This window comes from Acinonyx jubatus, chromosome A2 (genome assembly GCF_027475565.1).
Source record: "Acinonyx jubatus isolate Ajub_Pintada_27869175 chromosome A2, VMU_Ajub_asm_v1.0, whole genome shotgun sequence".
In the NCBI taxonomy this organism is placed as follows: domain Eukaryota; kingdom Metazoa; phylum Chordata; class Mammalia; order Carnivora; family Felidae; genus Acinonyx; species Acinonyx jubatus.
This window is the reverse complement of record NC_069383.1, coordinates 2,690,347-2,707,961: the sequence shown is the minus strand read 5'-3', so window position 1 is coordinate 2,707,961 and position 17,615 is coordinate 2,690,347. Positions and strand designations below refer to the sequence as shown.

Genomic DNA, 17,615 nt, shown 5'->3' with positions numbered 1-17,615 from the left:
AGTTGAAAGAATTTTATAGTTAATGTAGTCTATCACTAACGTTTTGTCACATGCCCATCTCTGTTCCCATCTGGGAAGCCACCTCCAGCATGGACCGTGGCGGCTGTTTACTAATGGGTCACAGCACCCGGTTTCTTACCTCTCCACGCTGCCCATCCGCTTTCTTGCTGTCAGAGCCATCTTCCTAAAACACAAATTTTGTCATGTCACTTCTGTTGTTAAAATCTGTCCATACTCCCTACAGCTTCAGGAAACTGTCCCAAAGTCCTCATTGCATCTGACCCTTGTTCCCCTTTGCAGCTCATTGCTTCTTGAGCACCCGTCTCTCCCAGGACGCTCGCGGCCGCACACACTGCTGGCAATCCTCCGTCCCTACGAAGTCATCTGACACCTCTGAGCCTCTGCTCAGCCTCTTTCTACTCCATGGCCCTTTCCTTCCTTTCCCCATATCCTCACCTTCACCGTCAACGAATCGACGTTTGCAGCTCGTGGGTACTTCACGACCCCGTTACACCCACGCCTCCCCCATCCCCCACCTGCTGACAAGCAGACGAGTCTCCCGAAGCCCTAAGCCCCTTCCTTGATATCATTCACGGCACCTCGTTTTCCGGCCGTTTTCGCTGCTCCAGGAACGCAATCTCCCGCGGACCTCGGGCCCGGGCGCCCAGCGCGTCCGGGAAGCAACCGCAGCCGGCCTCCGGACCCGGGCTCCGACTGCTCCCCTGCTCTGGGTCAGTTCCAGCCAGCCTCTCCGAGCAAGCCCCGCCCCTGCCCGACCCGAGCTTGACGGCGCGGCCAGCCCCGCCCACCGGCCCGCGGGCCGCCGGCCGGAAAGCGCCGCGCCAACTGCTGCAAAGTGTCGTACGACAGAACCCGGGACGGGACTACGGCCGGCAACCGCCCCCGCCGCCGCTGCAAACTCTGCGGCTGCAGGGGCCGAGCGCGGCGGCCGCCCGCCTGCTCGCCCTCCGCGCTCGCCCCGCGTTCCTGCAGGCGTCCGGAGCCGCCGCGCCGCGGAGGCGGCCCGCGCCCGCCCTGCTGGTCGCCATCATCCCGGCGTGCACCGCGGCGGCGGGCGGGCCGGCGGCCATGTTGCGATAGTCTGTTGTTTTCTTCCTGCGGAGGAGCCGGGCCGGAGTGGCCGAGACCGCCGGCCGTCTCGCCCCCTCCCCGGTCCCGGCCCGCCGCCCCCCCCGCCCCCCGCCGCACGTCCCCGGGCCCCGGCCGGCCGGCGGCCCACCGCCTGGCTTGGCGGGGCGACCCCGAAGGCCGGGCCCGCGAGCACCATGGCGGCCGCCCTGGGAGCCGGCGGAGGAGCCGGCGCCGGAGGTACGTGAGGCGCCCCGCGCGGGGAGGTCGGGCCGGGGCTCCCTCAACCCGCGTCGTCGTGCCTCCCGCGTCGCTCGACGCGCCGTGGGGGCCCGCGAGCCTCGGTGCCGCGGCTTCCGCCGTCGAGCCTGCACGCAGCGGCGGGCCTCGGCCGGCGAGGCCGGCCTGCCGGGGCCGCGAGCCGCTCGGACGGCGGTGCCGGGGAGCCGGGCTCGTCGCCGGAGGGGCTCTGCCGGCGGGCCTGGGTGGATTTCAGGCCCGGTGCAGAGGCGCCGCTGAGGGTGTCCCCCATTGTGCGGGAGCGTGGGGCAGTGCGGCGTTTCAGAAGCCGGGGGTTGCAGAGGAGTGACCCCGTCTCGCGGGTCGGCTGCGTGCACCCCTCCGTGGCCCAATGAACGCTTGCTAGCGCTTCGTCCGCGTTTGACCGAGACCCAGCCGGGCAAGAAAGGTGTAGATACGGGATCAGTTCCTTTGGGCGGTTTCCTCTTGTTTCGCAAGCATCAGTGGTTTTGACAGGGCGCCTAACAAATTCCAGGTGAAATCACAATTTGTGGGCCGAGGCTTTTTCTTTTTCTTTTTCTATTTTTTTTTAATAAGGAAAAATACTTGCAAGTGAGTTCGTAATTATCGCTCGAAAGCTTCGGTGAAGGACACCCACAGACGGTAAAGTGGACTCAGTAAAAGCATTTGATACGCGTTGAAACATCCTTCCAGCGTATTCCCTGGAGGCACTTCTTAGTATCGCCTGCTTACGAGTACGCTGCAGTGTCCTGCTTAGAACTTTGGTCCAAGCATTGAGACATTTGCGTGGCAGGGTGGAAAAAACCCGCCGAGAGAGGCTAAACACAGAAGTGTCACTTGGGGCAGGGGGGCTTGGTCCGTGCCGCTTTTCTGGAAGGTAAAGAGATGTCGTGCCTGTTAGGGCTGGGGCTCTCGAGTTAAAACGTGAAGGTACGGGGTAGGTAGGGTGTTCCTTCCTTGCTCGGTTACTTTCCGGGGTCACAATCTTGTGTTTTGTATCGTTCTGGAGGCGTCGCCCGGGGGCTCCTGGGTCGGAAGCCCTTTCGCGAACAATGCCACCCGTTATTTGCGTGTTCTCTCGCGGACAGGGGCGTTTTGCCGAGGCGGCGTGGTGTGTGAAGGCGTTGCAGAGGTGGCTGCTGGTCTGCGTGCGGGCGTGTCCTTTCAAGTTCGCGATCCTTAGGTCCTGAGAGAGTAGGTACCTACGAATACAGTCGACGTAAATCAAAGCATTTCAGCGCCCGGGATGAACTTGGGTCTCGAAAGGTCGAGACTTGCTATTTTAGAGGAGTAGGTAGGCTTTACCTTGAGGTTCTGGAGTTTCTCCTTCCGTTTTGTCAGGGCCACCCCGTTTCCCTCCGAGGCTTTAGCCACAGCCCTTACCAGGGTTCTGAGTTGCGTGTGATTTGGCTCCTGCGGCCTCCGCACACAGGCTGAGTGCGGTCCTCCAGGTCCCCTCGGGTTGCACTGCTCCGGCCCTCGCGCTCCGGGTCTCAGGCTCCCAGGATGCCCTCCTTACGTGAAGTAGGTCCAGCTCCTGCCTCCGAGCCTCCCTGCCTTTTATTCTTGGCAGCCTTGTTTGCTTCAGAACGTTTAGCCCGGTTTGTTATTTATTTGGTCTTTTTGGAAAAAGAAGCCTATAGGTCCCATTGAGACAGGAATGGTGTCTTTTTCACGAGCCATGTGCTCCAAGTTGCTGGCATGTTGCATACGTGCCACATAATTTGACGGTGAGTGAATTAATGAAATGTTTTCCTTGTGAACCCTCCTGTGCCCTTTTATGGTATGAGTAGAATTCTAGTACTCTGCAGTTTGCTTTGTTCACTTAAAAGCAGGTCCTGGGCATCTTCCTATGTCAGTAGGTGAGAGTTTTATGGATCCACCACTGATCGTTTGCCTGTCGATGGGCATTCCAGTTATTTCAGCTTTCTCGCCACTAGCAAATACCGTGCTCAACGTGTGTAGACACAACTCAGTGTGCCTATGCAAATATTTCTGGAGGACGGATCGCTCTAAAAGTGGAAGTACTGTGTTGCAATTACATGTATTTACAATTTTGGTAGCTACTGCAAGTTGTCCTTAACTTCCCTCAGTAGTGTGTGGGAGTATCCCGTTTCCCATACCCTAAGAATCTTTTTAATTCTGGATCATCTCGGGACAGAAAAAGAGCCTCGATGTTGTAATCTGTATTTCTGTTTTTCTGATCTCCAGAGAAGTTAGACATCTTTTCATGTGCTATTTTTCTGTGAATTGCTTGTTTACATAATTTGCTACGTATTTTTTTAAGTCATGTTACAGATTTATTTGTTCTGAGAGAACCAGAACCAGCGGGGGAGGGGCAGAGAGAGGGGGGCAGAGGATCCGAAGCAGGCTCTGTGCTGACAGTAGAGAGCCTGATGGGGGCTTGAACTTGCAAACTGGAGAGATGACCTAAGCCGAGGCCTGATGCCTAACTGACCCTCAGTCACCTTTTTTTAAAGTGGGTGGTTGACCTCTTCTCCTTATTGTATATTTCTCATTCTTCGTGTATTGTATCAGAGGATTAGTAACTCTTTTTTAAAATTGTGCATGGGGCGCCTGGGTGGCTCAGTCGGTTGAGCGTCCGACTTCAGCTCAGGTCATGATCTCGCGGTCTGTGAGTTCGAGCCCCGCGTCGGGCTCTGGGCTGACGGCTCGGAGTCCGGAGCCTGCTTCTGATTCTGTGTCTCCCTCTCTCTCTGCCCCTCCCCCGTTCATGCTCTGTCTCTCTCTGTCTCAAAAATAAATAAACGTAAAAAAAAAAAGAAATTAAAAAAAAAATTGTGCTTGTCCTATAAATAAATTTGTTTTAAGTGTTTTACTATATGGAACTTAAAGTTTTACTTTGTGAAATATATCACTTATTCTTTTATAAGTATTTTTTTTCTTTTTCTTTTTGTAAATCTGTTTCTATGCTAAGAGTTCCTCTATGTTTTTACCATTTGATGCTTCTGGGCTTTTTTTTATATTTGGCTTTTATTCCATATGGAGTTTTATTTTGAGTGTTGTGTGAATTTGGGGCCTATAACAGTTCTAATATGATTTGTTGACTTCTTCTTTGTCTTTTCCACCTTTTTAAGAAGTTACCATGAACAGTTTTTTGGAATTATTTCATTGTGTGTGTGAATATATGTGCATATGTCTTTCTGTGTGTGTTATGTATATATGTTGGCATATTTAAAAAATTTTTTTTAATGTTTATTTTTTGAGAGAGAGAGAGAGAGACAGGGCATGAGTTGGGGAGGGATAGAGAGGGAGAGAGAGAGAGAATCCCAAGCAGGCTCTGTGCCATCAGCCCAGAGCCCGTTGCAGGGCTTAAACTCAAAAACCGTGAGATCGTGACCTGAGCCGAAATCAAGAGTCAGATGCTTAACCGACTGAACCACCCTGGCACCCCTATGATGGCATATTCTTTTCCAGCTAATCCCATATGATTAGCTCTGTGCATTTAAAAAAAAAATGTACTTCAGAATCATCAATCACATTCCGTAAAGAATTCTACTAGAATTCTTATTTAGGTTGTGTTGAGCTTATTTACATAATTTGAGAATGATTGGTATTTTTACAGGATGGGTTCTTTCATCTAGCAACAAGAGTGTCTCTGTCAAGCTTTTCTTTTTTGTCTGTTAGTCATCTGCCAAATGTTTATTGAGTACCTGCTCCTGTGCCGGGCACTGATCTAAGAGGCTGGGGTACATGGTGAATAAAACAGAGGTTCCTTCTGTGGAGCTTACATTAAGTAAAATTTTCTTTATATAGTTCTTTCACATTTCTTGGTAGTTTTGTTCGTAGATATTTTGTATTTGTCACTGTGGATGGTGTACTTAAAAAATTTTTTTTAAATATTTATTTTTGAGAGAGAGAGAGAGAGACAGTGTGAGTGGGGGAGGGGAAGAGAGAGAGAGGGAGACACAGAATCCAAAGGCTCCAGGCTCTGAGTTGTCAGCACAGAGTCCGGCACAGGGTTGGAACTCATAAACCGTGAGATCACGACCTGAGCCGAAGTGGAACGCTTAACTGACTAAGCCACCCAGGTGCCCCTAAGATGGTGTAGTTTTTAATCCTATTCTCACATTTGATATTGATCTGTAGAAAAGCTTTTTTAAAATGTAATTGAAGGGGCACCTGGTGGCTCAGTCGGTTGAGTGTCCAACTTTGACTCAGGTCATGATCTTGTGGTTTGTGAGTTCAAGCTCCACATTGAGCTCTCTGCTGTCGGTGCAGAGCCTGCTTCAGATCCTCTGTCCCTCTCTCTTTGCCCCTCCCCTACTTGTGCTCTCTCAAAAATAAAATAAAACATTTAAGATCTAATTGAATAGTGTACACCTGGTTTTTTGAATCTTGTTTTACCAGTTTGGTACTTTAGATTTTCTAGTTAGACAGTCATTTCTGCAGCGTCTTTTCTTCTAATATTTACAGCTCTCATTTCTTGTCTTGTCTCAGAGGCACTCATCATTAAGCCCTCCAGTATGATGTTGAAGAGTGCGGGTGGTGACAGGCTTCTCTGTCTTGTGAGCTTGTTCTGGGTTTTAAAGAGTGTTCTTTTTAATGTTTTGCCATTAGATATGTATACTGTAGGTTTGTGATATTGTTTTTTTTAGCGAAGAAGTGTGTTTTTTGAGTCTTTTAATTTTCATCAAATGCTTTTTCCTTATCTATTGAGGTGATCTGTGAGGTCCTTTCTTTAATCTCTTAATGTATTATGTTGGTAGATTTCTAGTGTTGAACCAACCTTGCATTCTTGGGCTCAAAACCTGTGTGTTTTGTTCTTTTTAATATATGGTTGGATTTCACTTTAGGATTTATGTACGAGCATAAGAAAGATTGGCTTATAGTTTTCTTCCTTTGTGTTTGTGTGTGCATTGGTGCTATCCTGTTTCTTTCTTCTTTTTTTTTTTCAATGAAATGCTGATTTCTTAGAACGAGTTGAGAAGTTTTCTGGGACGTAATGAAAAAACCTTTGTATTAAATGTTGAAGAACTCTGTCTGCAAAGCCTTTGGGGTCTGGTATCTCTTTACTTTTCAGTTTCTTCTATCATTGGTCTCTTTCACTTTTTAAAAGTCTCTGGGTCATTTTTTTTGAGTTTATTTACGTAAGTAATCTTTACACTCAGCATGGGGCTTGAACTCCCTACAGTGAGATCAAGACTTGCATACCCTTCTGTCTGAGCCAGCTAGGTGCCCCTCTGTGGGTCAGTTTTGGTAGATTTTTCTGGCAAAGTACTTCTTTATGTTTTCAAATGAATTAGTGTAGGGTTCAACGCTCCCATTTCTAGTATGGTAAAGCTAAATTTTTTGACTCAGGCTTGCCCGAACAGATTTTTAGTTTGTTTTTATACTTGATTGATGATCTGGTTAGGCCTAGAATTCTAAATTTGAATTCATTTTCCTTAGATTTTTGGTGGTGTTGCTGTGTTTTCCTGGCTTCCAGTTCTGCTGTTGAAAGTGATGGCATTCTGATTCCTTTGTATGTGACCTTTTTCTCTCCCTGGAAGATTTTAACAGTTACTCCTCAGTGTTCTCAAATTTCATCAGCAAATATCTTTTTATTGTGCTTTGCATTTGGGGGACACTTTAGTCTGGGAATCTTCAGTTTTGGGAAATTTTCTTATATATTTCTCCCTATCATTTCTCCTTGTCTCATTTAACTGAAACTTATTTCTGGTTTTTGATACTTCAGTTATATACAAAACATAAGAATAACAAGACAGTTCATGGAGATGCTTTTGTGAGGATAGGCACTTTGGTAGTTCATAGAGTGAGGTGGAGGGATAGATGCCTAGGACGGGAGAAGCACAGCGGTCAGGGCGGTTCTGGGGCCTCAGCAGGCTCACAGTTGCTGGTGGCGCTTTGCTCCAGGGATGCCCCGTGTCTACAGCTACTTTGTCAGTTACTTACTGACGTAGGAATTTTGTTCTGTTCCGCCAGGTGCTGTTTATCTTTTTTATTTGTATTTTTTTTGTTTTTTTAATTTTTAAAAATGTTTTATCTATTTTTGAGAGAGTGAGAGAAAACAAGAATGAGCAGGGGAGGGGCGGAGAGAGAGAGGGAGACACAGAATCCGAAGCAGGCTCCAGGCTCTGAGCTGTCAGCACAGGGCCCAATGTGGGGCTCGAACTCATGAACTGCGGGATCATGACCTGAGCCTAAGTCTGACGCTTAACCCACTCAGGCATCCCCAAATGCTGTTTATCTTTATCTGTTTTAGCTATCGCTAAATGTGGGTCCACTATTTGCCATCTTTTGATATTTTGTCCTCTTTTTTGAAAGAAGATGGAACTCTAATACTTACATATAATTCCATTTTTAAAATGTTAACTAAGTCAACTAAGAAGAGATCATGTAAATCAGAGAGCATGTGTCTTATAGACCACCAGATTGCAGCCTGTGCCTGAGTGATTCTGCCTGTGCGATTTACTGCGTTCCATAAAATAAGTGACCTTCCTACCTAAACATCAACGAAGTCATAGTTGCCCTTTAACGTATTTTTTAAAGTTTATTCTGAGCGAGAGAGAGAGTGTGTGAGCATACACATGAGCAGAGAAGGAGCGGAAAGAGGGAGAGAGAGAGAATCCCAAGCAGGCTCCATGCTGTCAACACAGAGCCCCATGCATGGCCTGAGGTCACAAACCGTGAGATCGTGACCTGAGCGGAGATCAAGAGTCAGATGCTTAACTGACTGAGCCACCCAAGGGGCACCCCCCCCTTTAATATTTTCATATAGGAAATCAGAGGGTATGCTGCTATAGCTGCTTCCGCAGTAAATTGAAGAGTGCTGTACTTGGTGTTTGGTAGACTTGAGTTTAAATCTGGCTTTGTGGTTCACTAACTTTGGCTAGTCTTGTTTTTCACATCTGTAAAAGGAGGATTTGTGGTTGGATTGAAGGAGAAGACAAGTGTAAAAATGCGAGCTCATTGAAGTAAAATGAATCCTGTGTTCAGCCCTTCTGTAGTGCTGGGATTATTTGAGTTTTATCAGTGAGTCGGAACAGAAGCTGTGCTAAGTGTCCCAGGTATGAAGGGTTTTAATACAGGAATTAGAGGCTTCCACAGTGGTTGGAAAGGTGCAGGTGCAACGGCTGGGAAAACTTTCTCTAGTGATCTCAGCCTAGTTGTGAGGAGCTTGCCTGGCAGTCCTGTGACCTCGCAGAGTCTTGGGGAACCTCATGGGCCTTCTCAGTCGGCTCTGCTGCAGGTACTGACTTTGGGCGGTATCGATCCTTAAGAAGCCACCACCGACTGTCACAGCTCCTGTGAGCCCAGGGGCAACAACGTGGTTTTCCAGAGCTCACTCGTCATCTCTGACGGCCTCCCGTCTGCCGTGTGTGTGTCCTGCCTCTGCCTCCTGAGAATAACTCCTGAGAATGGCTGTGAAGCTAATTGGGACTCGGGCTTCCTGTGAGCGCCTCGCCTCGTGCAGTCCAAGCACACGAACAGAGGCTCGGGGAGGGCACTCCTACATTTCCCCTGCACCTTTGCGGAGTGTGGGGACCACAGTCTGCACAGCAGTTGCTTGTGTCTGTGGAAGGCAGAAAAGGGACTGGCCGGGGGAGGGGGGGGAGCTTTCTCCTTTCCTTTGACATTTCTTCCCTTAAGTTTCACCTATTTAGCAACTGATCTTTGCCAGTTTAGAAAGTTTAACTTTTTAGAAGGAGGGTATAGACTTTTGGGAAAAGAAATAGGGTGTGATTTCCTTCACATTCCTAAGTCGTGGTGGGGACATCAGTTGGCTGAGCTCAGACCGCTGGCCTTCCTCCAGGCTGCCCGGAATGGCAGAGAATCGAGGCTCTAGCTTTTGTAGCTTGGGGAGGCAGAGCCCTGTCTTCTATCGGGACTCCTAGTGTGATTGACTTCCAGACTCAGGAAGAAATTCAGTTGCAGGACAGGCTGGCAAATGGCCAGTGCGCACTACACGTAAACAGAGTACAAAGTTCATTTCAGGGAGAGCCTGTCCAGGGGCCCATATAGGTGAGAGATCTTTAAAACAATGACTACAAATTATTTTTCAAGCAACATGGCATAGAGGCTCTGTATGATTATTTTGCTTGGTTGCTCAGTTTGGTAGTTTTACTCTGTAGGGCTAACATGCTCACTTTCAAAGTTCTTCCCCCCGTCCCCCCTTTCAGTAGGTTTCGTGTCCAGCATGGAGCCCAATGCCGGGCTTGTACTCAGGACCCTGACATCCAGACCTGAGCTGAGATCAAGAGTCGGAAACTTAACGGACTGAGCCACCCAGGTGCCCCTCAAAGTTCTTGAACGTTACCCTGATTGTTCTTCCTAGATGGTTCAAATAAAGGGTCTAAATTTACTCACCTGTGAAATACAGAATTTTCACTCTTAGTGATTTAGAATATGAGCATATCATACATGAGAATGGTGTTGAAGCAAAAGGAAGAAGGTTGAGAACCTTTGGACTACAGCAAAGATTGGCAAATTTTGTCTGCAAAGAGCCAGTGGTAAATATCTTAGGCTTTGCAGATCACATGGCTTCTGTTGCAATTACTCTGTTTTGCCCTTGTAGCCTGAAAGCAGCTCTGAACAATATGTAATTGAATTGGCGTACACTGTTTCAATAAAAGCTTGCGTGTATAAACAGGCAGCAGCCACATTTGGACGGAGAGGGGTGGCAGACCGTACTTGGCCTGTGGACCGGAATTTGCTGACCCTTGGACTAGGCAGTTGGCTAGAACCCTGTTCAAGCTAATGTTCTGTACTGTTTATAATCCAAGTCCCAGGTTCCTGGAAAAGAGGAAATAGTTAGAATGCTAAGCAAGAGAGTTGGGTTAATTATAGACTTCTCATTGCTATGTAATTGAAAATTATAAAAAATTCCGGCAGATACCTATAGCCTTGCTCTAAGAAAAAGTGACTCCCTTATGAAAATAGAATATCCAGCAGGATGTTTAATTAAATTTTTAAAAAATGTTTTATTTGTTTTTGAGAGAGAGAGAGAGTGCGCGCGCGCATGAGCTGGAGTGAAAGAGAGACACAGAATCTGAAGCAGGCTCCAGGCTCCGAGCTGTCAGCACAGAGCCCGATGTGGGGCTCCAACTCACAAACCGTGAGATCTTGCCTGAGCCGAAGTCGGACGCTTGACCGACTGAGCCACCCAGGCACCCCTAACAAGATATTTGGGTAAGGAGAGTCTCCTGGTGAGGGCATTGACCACTCTGGTCCTGCAAAGTTAATTTTCCCCTGGGGTCTTCAGGGATGCATTGTTCTTGCTTCAAAACCGGATGAATGTGGATACAGTTTGTTCTCTTGGTTCTGCTCACTGTGATAGGTACAAACCGGAACTTTAAAGAAAGGGGCTGCAGTATTCTAAAGGTACTGCATTAGGTGTGGTGTTTCCTTTGCTTTGCATGCCTTTGTCCAAGCACATGGACCCAACACCGAGAGTTGTGTTTACTTCCTTTTGGCAATTCTAGTTGTTTTCCACTTCTGTTGCTGTGGCTGTAATCTCACTGCAGTGCTTACGGGTTTTTTTTGTTTGTGTTTGGTCTTTTTCTGTTTCCTTGGTGTCAGGGGATGAGATTGCTTTCTCCAGAAAAAGAGGCCTCCACCTGCCTTTCCAACCCCAGACTTCTTTCCCCCGTGCTCACATGGATTTACGCTAGGGCCGGGATTCCCAGCAGTGTGCCCTTTGGGACGTCACTGTTCGTAACTTCCCCCTTTGATTCATCCTCGTGTTTGATCCCTTTTCCTCTTCCACGATACACACCTGCTCATGGTCACTTTGCCCTCTTCCACTGAGAAAAACAAACTTTTTTTTCTATTTTAAATAGTCCCCTTCGGGCATCTGTTCCATGTTTGTGCATACGTGGCCACATCTTCTTGAGGGCGAGTCTATACCTGTATAAAGCAATAGCGTCTCAGTCCTTTGACTTCTGTCAATCTTCGTGCTGGGAGAAGCCATTTAATACAGTAAACGGTAGAGAATAGCGTGACGAACCTGTTAACCTCACAGCTGGAATGAGCACTTAACATTTGGTCACATTTGCATCAGGTTTGTATTTTAAATGAACGAACTTATTACAGATAAGGCCCCCTTTATACTTTGTCGTCTCCTGTCTCTCCACAGTCACACACACCATCAGGAATTTGGTGTATTTCCCATACATATTTCTTTCCGTATCAGTGGTGAGGTATTAAGTTAGTAGATATACCTACGTACACGTATTCACGACCAGTATGTAGTATTCGTTTTATGCCACAAAGGTTAGTCTCTGCATATGTCATTTTGTACTTTTTCTAGCGTGCCTTTGGTTTAGCCTGGTCAGAGCGAGGCCCCTTGCCGAGCAAGTGAGGAGACAGAGGTGGGTGCGTGTAGACCGTTCTGCGTGGCGTCTGCGCCGTGGCACCCCGCCGCCACCAGCCCGTTCCCACGCGCTCCTCAACAGAGGAGGCGGTCGGACGTTTGAGTCTCTGTCAGAAGTGGAAAGTTATTCATAGTTCAGTTTAAAATTTCTCTCACTTTAAAAGAGACTTACTGCGGAAAAAATTTCAACTAAAAAATAATTGCGTAGTTCTTCTGTGTCCATCATCTAGTTACGGCAGTGTGGAATCACGGCCAGTTGCGTTTCGTGTCTGCGCCACCTCCTTACTCCCTCCGTCCTGTGGAACGCTCCTCCCCATTCCCGTCCTCTACCCCCTGGTGCCCACCGTTCTACTTCTGTCTGTATTAATCCGACTACTCTCGGGACCTTGTGTAGGAGTCAGATGGCATTTGCCTTTTTGTGGGTGGCTTACTTGATGTCGCGTGATGTTGTCAGGGTTCATGCGTGTTGTAGCAGGTGTAGAATTTCCTTTCTAAGACTAAATAATATTCCATTGTATGGCCAGACCCCATTTATCCATTTACGCAGCGATGGACACTTAGGTTGCTTCCACCCTTTGGTTATTGTGAAGAGTGCCGCCACGGACGTGGGTGTGTAAATCTCTCTTCAGACTTGTGTTTGCAGTCTCTTGTGTGTAAACCGAGACGCTTCTCTGGTACGTGTACTGAGAAGTGGGATCGCCACGCCAGTCATGGGAGTTAGGGCCCATCCTAACCCAGTATGACCTCACCTTAACACTTCTATCTGTAATGATCCCCTTTCCTTTTCCTTTTCCTCTCCTCTCCTCCCCTCCCCTCCCCTCCCCTCCCCTCCCCTCCCCTCCCCTCCCCTCCCCTCCCCTCCCCTCCCCTCTTTTAATGCTTATTTATTTTGGGGAGAGAGAGAGAACTCTAGAGAAGAGGCAGAGGATCTGAAGCGGGCTCTGTGCTGATAGCAGGGAGCCTAACGCGGGGGCTCGAACTCAAACTCCCAAGATCATGACCTGAGCTGAAGTCGGACACTTAACTGACTGAGCCACCAGGTGCCCCTGTAATGGTCCTATTTCTAAATAAGGTCACATTATGAGGTTCTGGCGGGCAGGACTTTGTAGGTGACACCGTGTTTGTGATAAAAAAGAAATATGATATTTGGATTTTGTTCCTGGCACACAGCCCTGAAAACCCTTTGAATTTATTGTCTTCTGTATGCTAACAAATGACTCACTGTTGGGGGTGGGGGGACCCTAGCTAGTTTCAGGATGGGGGCCGGTTGCCAGAAAAAAACAACCATATTTAAAGGGTTAGAATTTTCAGCCTCAACCTCATTTCCTGGGAGGTAGGAGAGGGAGTGGATGTCGAGTCAGTCATCATTGGTCAGTGGTTTAAGTCATGCCTGTGTAATGAGACCTCCATAGAAATCCCTCAGTGAAGACATTTGGGATAGCTTCCCATGTCCCCGTGCTGGGGACAGTGGCATACCCTTAACTGTGCGGACAGAGGCGTTTGCACTTGAACCCTTCCCAGCCTTGTCCTTAATCCCACTGTTCGTTCTTATCCTTTAAACTGTCGTAGTAAGTACCAGGTGTTCCTGGGTTCTGTGATGTAAGTTCTGTAAGTTGTTCAGTTGAATTACTTAACTTAGGGGAAGGGTGATTGTGGGACCCTCTGAATTTGTAGTTGGGCAACAGATGTGTGATGTAGCCTGGGCATCCCATTTGCAGCTGGGCAATCTTGTGAGACTGAGCCCTTACCTGTGTGCTAACTCCGGATTATTAGGATCAGAATGGAATGGGATCGTTCAGCCTTCACATAGTGTCTGAGAGTCAGAGACGTCTCAGTCCTGTACAGTCAGCAAGTCAGACAGTATTACAAAGGATGGCTGGTGTGTAATGGGACCCATGCAGCATTTAAATTTTTTTTTTTTTTTTTTTTACATTTTATTTATTTTTGATAGAGACAGAGCACAAGTCGGGGAGGGGCAGAGAGAGGGAGACACAGAATCTGAAACAGGCTTCAGGCTCTGAGCCGTCAGCACAGAGCTCGACGCGGGGCTCGAACCCACAGACCGCGAGATCATGACCTGAGCCGAAGTCGGCCGCCCAACCGACTGAGCCACCCAGGCGCCCCACCCATGCAGCATTTTAAAGACTGAACTCCTTACCTTCTCCTCGTCCCACTCCCAAAATAAACCAGCACATTTACCAGTCAGTTCACATCCCACTAATACTCTGGATTCAGAATCCTGATGTTTTCTTTGACTTCTCTTCTGTCCCTGTCATTTGGTCCACAGGACCTGGACTCGGACAGATTCTGGTTAAGTCACTGTCTTATTCTCCCACCTGTTCTCTCCTGTGATGCTAACCAGGACTTTTCCCTTACTTCTTGGTTTGCAATTCTTTGTTGTTCAGGCCATTGTTTATCTTCTGTCTCTTCAGTCGTTGCTTTTTTGTTGTTGCCAGATAATCTTTCCAAACTGCAGTCATGTTGCGTGTTGAGTGTAGATTTCTCACGTCGATTCTTCAGTAATGCCCCAAATCTGCCTTCTCAGCATTTATTTTTCCTGCTGCTTCTCTCCGTGAATGGTGTTTCAGACGTACTGACCTCGAACTACTCGTGGTCTCCTGGGCTTGCCCAGCACTTTTCAGCCTGTGTGCCGTTTCCCCTGTATGTCCGCCTGCTTGTCGGAAATCTGGGCATTGCTCAGGCTTTCTGTCGGTTGTTGCCTAGCGTGTGACACCAGGCTTCACTCTCCTCGGCCCCTGTCATGCTGTGTGTATTTTTGGGGGGTTGGGGAGGGCTGGCAATTACCCTCAAAATATCTCCTGCGTTGAAGAATTTTTTACTTGAATTTCAGTCATTCCATTGATTTTTACTTGAGTGGCTTTTTCTGATAAATTTAGATAGTACGAAATTTCGTACTTTGTTAAAGACATCCCGTACCATCCATCCTGTTTTAGTTTGTGCATTGTACGTTCAAATGTGTGCATAGACATTTGGAGTAATGTTCACTTGATGTTATGATTGTTACTTCTGATCAGAGAAATTTGGGGTGATTTTAAACCATCTGTGTACTTTTAGGTATTAGAAGAAGTTTTATAACAAGTGGGTTACTACTTTAGTAAGGACAGGTTGTTATTCTAAGAAAGAAAATGGGTTTTGTAAAAATGTAAGGAGGAATACAGAAGACAATCTGTAATTCCATACAGAAAGATGACTTACTAGCACTTTTGCTCATATCCTTGAGACACAGCTGGACACGCCTGTTTCATGTATAAAATGGAGCATTATACTACATGATGTTGTGGGACTTTTTCTCTCACATTATGTTACTGTGGATATTTTTCCATGTCAGGAAGCAGAACAGTACTAGTTACGGTTCTTATTGCTGCCTAGTGTGCAGTTTCAAGACTGTCATTTTAATTGTACCTGTCTGCTTTGTCTTCTTTTGGCCGACTTCCACTTTTCCCCTGTGGATAAAACATTCCTTGGTGAGCGTCCTTCTCCATACTGGATTGGATGGGAACGGCTTTCAAAGTCATGAGGGTCCCCAAGATGAATTTAGAGGGTCTGTGAGCGCTGTGTTCATAATAGTACTAAGACCCGGTGTGCCCTTTTCACAGTGCTGTAAATTTGTACCAGTGTTGCAGAAGTAATGGCGAGTCAGTCGCCTCAGCCACAAAATGATACAAGTCAGGCCACGCAGAAAAAAAAAATTACAGTTTTGTTTAGTTAGACCCTTGATGAAGTAGTAGATGTTATTTTATTAAATCTTGACCCTGAGTCCATAATTTTTTTTTTTTTTTTTTTTTTTGGTTTAAGACAAAATGGGAAGTACACATAAGGCACTTCCGTTATTACCGTCTGTGGCTCCCAGGGAACAGTACTTGTCTGGTTGTGTTGAGAACTGAATTAGCTGTTTAATTACTGTTTTGTTTTTTTCACGAAACACCAGTTTTCCTTGAAAAGACAATTGGCCAGCTATAATCACTCAGCCTTTAGGATTTGCCAGAAGTGTGCTTGCAAATGAAGTGAGCCTGCCTCTTCAAGGAAAGAAGCACCTGGCAGTATTGATTGCCAATGAGAAAATCCAAGCTTTCAGGCAAAAATCAGAATTTTGGAAAAGTTGTGTTTGCTGTGGTGAACTTGAAAACATCCCAATATTTGAAGACTTTTCTGATGAGATTGGTGGTGCTGTTAATAACGGATCTAATTTTTGATATTGAATGATGAAAAGTGTCCAGATTTTGAAGCACTGGATAACTCAGTGAACCGGTATTTTCTTTCTTTTTTTAAAAAAAAAATTTTTTTTTTTTTAACGTTTATTATTTTTGAGACAGAGAGAGAGAGACAGAGCATGAACGGGGGAGGGTCAGAGAGAGGGAAACACAGAATCTGAAACAGGCTCCAGGCTCTGAGCTGTCAGCACAGAGCCCGACGCGGGGCTCGAACTCATGGACTGCGAGATCATGACCTAAGCCGAGGTCAGCCACTTAACCGACTGAGCCACCCAGGCGCCCCAGTGAACCGGTATTTTCAAAACGATGTTACACGATCACTCATGATAAAAGATATATTAACAATGCAAGACACAGTGGTGCATTTTAATAGAGGAGAGTACGAAATGTTCATTGATAATGCTTCAGATTCTGCACTGCAAACAGGCTTTAAGAAACTGCCACTTGTTGAGTATTGGTATAGTATCAAGACTATCTTAAGTTCTCTGAAAACGCGATTAACACTCTCTTTTGCAACTTCACATGTACTTGGTGTTGCATTTTTTTCATGCACTTCAATTAGAACAAATGTTGCAGGAGATCGAAAGCAGAATCAGATGTAAAAATCCAGCTGTTTTCTCCAAAGACAGATATTAAGGAGTTTTGCAAGACTGTTACATTGGGGGCATTTGCAAGACATTTGCAAGACATTACATTGGATGGCTCAGTCGGTTAAGCGTCTGACTCTTGATTTTGGCTCAGGTCATGATCTCGCGAACCCTGAGATTGAGCTCCGGGTCAGGCTCCGTGCTGACAGCACAGTGCCTGCCTGGGATTCTCTCTCCCACTCTCTCTGCCCCTCCCCCACACGTTCTCTCTCTCTCTCTCTCTCACTCTCCCCCTCTCCCCCCATCTCTCTCTTTCTCTTTCAAAATAATCTTAAAAAGAATATGTTCTGTTAACATGTAATGGGTTTATTGTTTCTCTTAAGTGAACTTACGAATGATATTGTTAAAATGCATTGGTTTAATTTCTAAAATTGATTATATTACCTATGCGCCCCATGTACATTTAATTTTTTTAAATCTTGAAAAGATTTTTAGAATTTATTTTGATGAAAAGCGCACCTGCATGTGCTTGGGTGGGGGAGGGGCAGAGGGAGACAGAACCCCAAGCAGGCTCCATGCTTTGGTGCAGAGCCAGATGTGGGGCTTGATCCCACAGACCGTGAACTTATGAGCTGAGCTGAAATCAAGAGTTGGAGGCTTAACCTACTCGGCCACTCGGGTTTTAAAATTTTGATCAGTCAGCTCTGTCTGCCCATGGGTCCTGTCCTCGTGCTTTAATGAAACCACCTTTTTTGCACTTGGGGAAAAAAAAATTGTAATCAGCCTGGTTAACACCTTCTACTCCCCTCCTCCTCGTTTTCCATGTATATTTGTTCGTGGGGTTTTTATTTGTCTCTACCTGTTAGACAGTAACCTACGTGGGGTGGAGATTTTTTTTTTTTTAATTTTTATTTTTGAGAGAGAGTGCGTGCTCATGCAAGTCGTGAGGGGACAGAGGAATGAAACAGGCTCTGCACTGACAGCAGAGGGCCTGATGCGGGGCTCAAACTCACCAACTGTGAGATCATGACCTGAGCCACCCAGGCACCGCAACAGGGTGGAGATTTTAATTTTGTACACCTCATATGCCAGGTGTTTAGAACAATGCCA

The 17,615-nt window shown here is 46.8% G+C and overlaps 1 protein-coding gene across 3 annotated transcripts in view; it reads left to right on the top strand.

Moving 5' to 3' along the window:
- Nucleotides 1-604: 604 nt before the first annotated feature.
- Nucleotides 605-17,615, top strand: part of RBM33 (RNA binding motif protein 33) — a 139,537-nt gene continuing 122,526 nt past the window's right edge. For all 3 annotated transcript variants that reach the window (XM_027051177.2, XM_053217824.1, XM_053217825.1), the window contains exon 1: nt 605-1,329. In XM_027051177.2, coding sequence (XP_026906978.1) covers nt 1,287-1,329 — 43 coding nt within the window. In that variant the 5' untranslated portion in view covers nt 605-1,286. The remainder of the gene's footprint in view (nt 1,330-17,615) is intronic.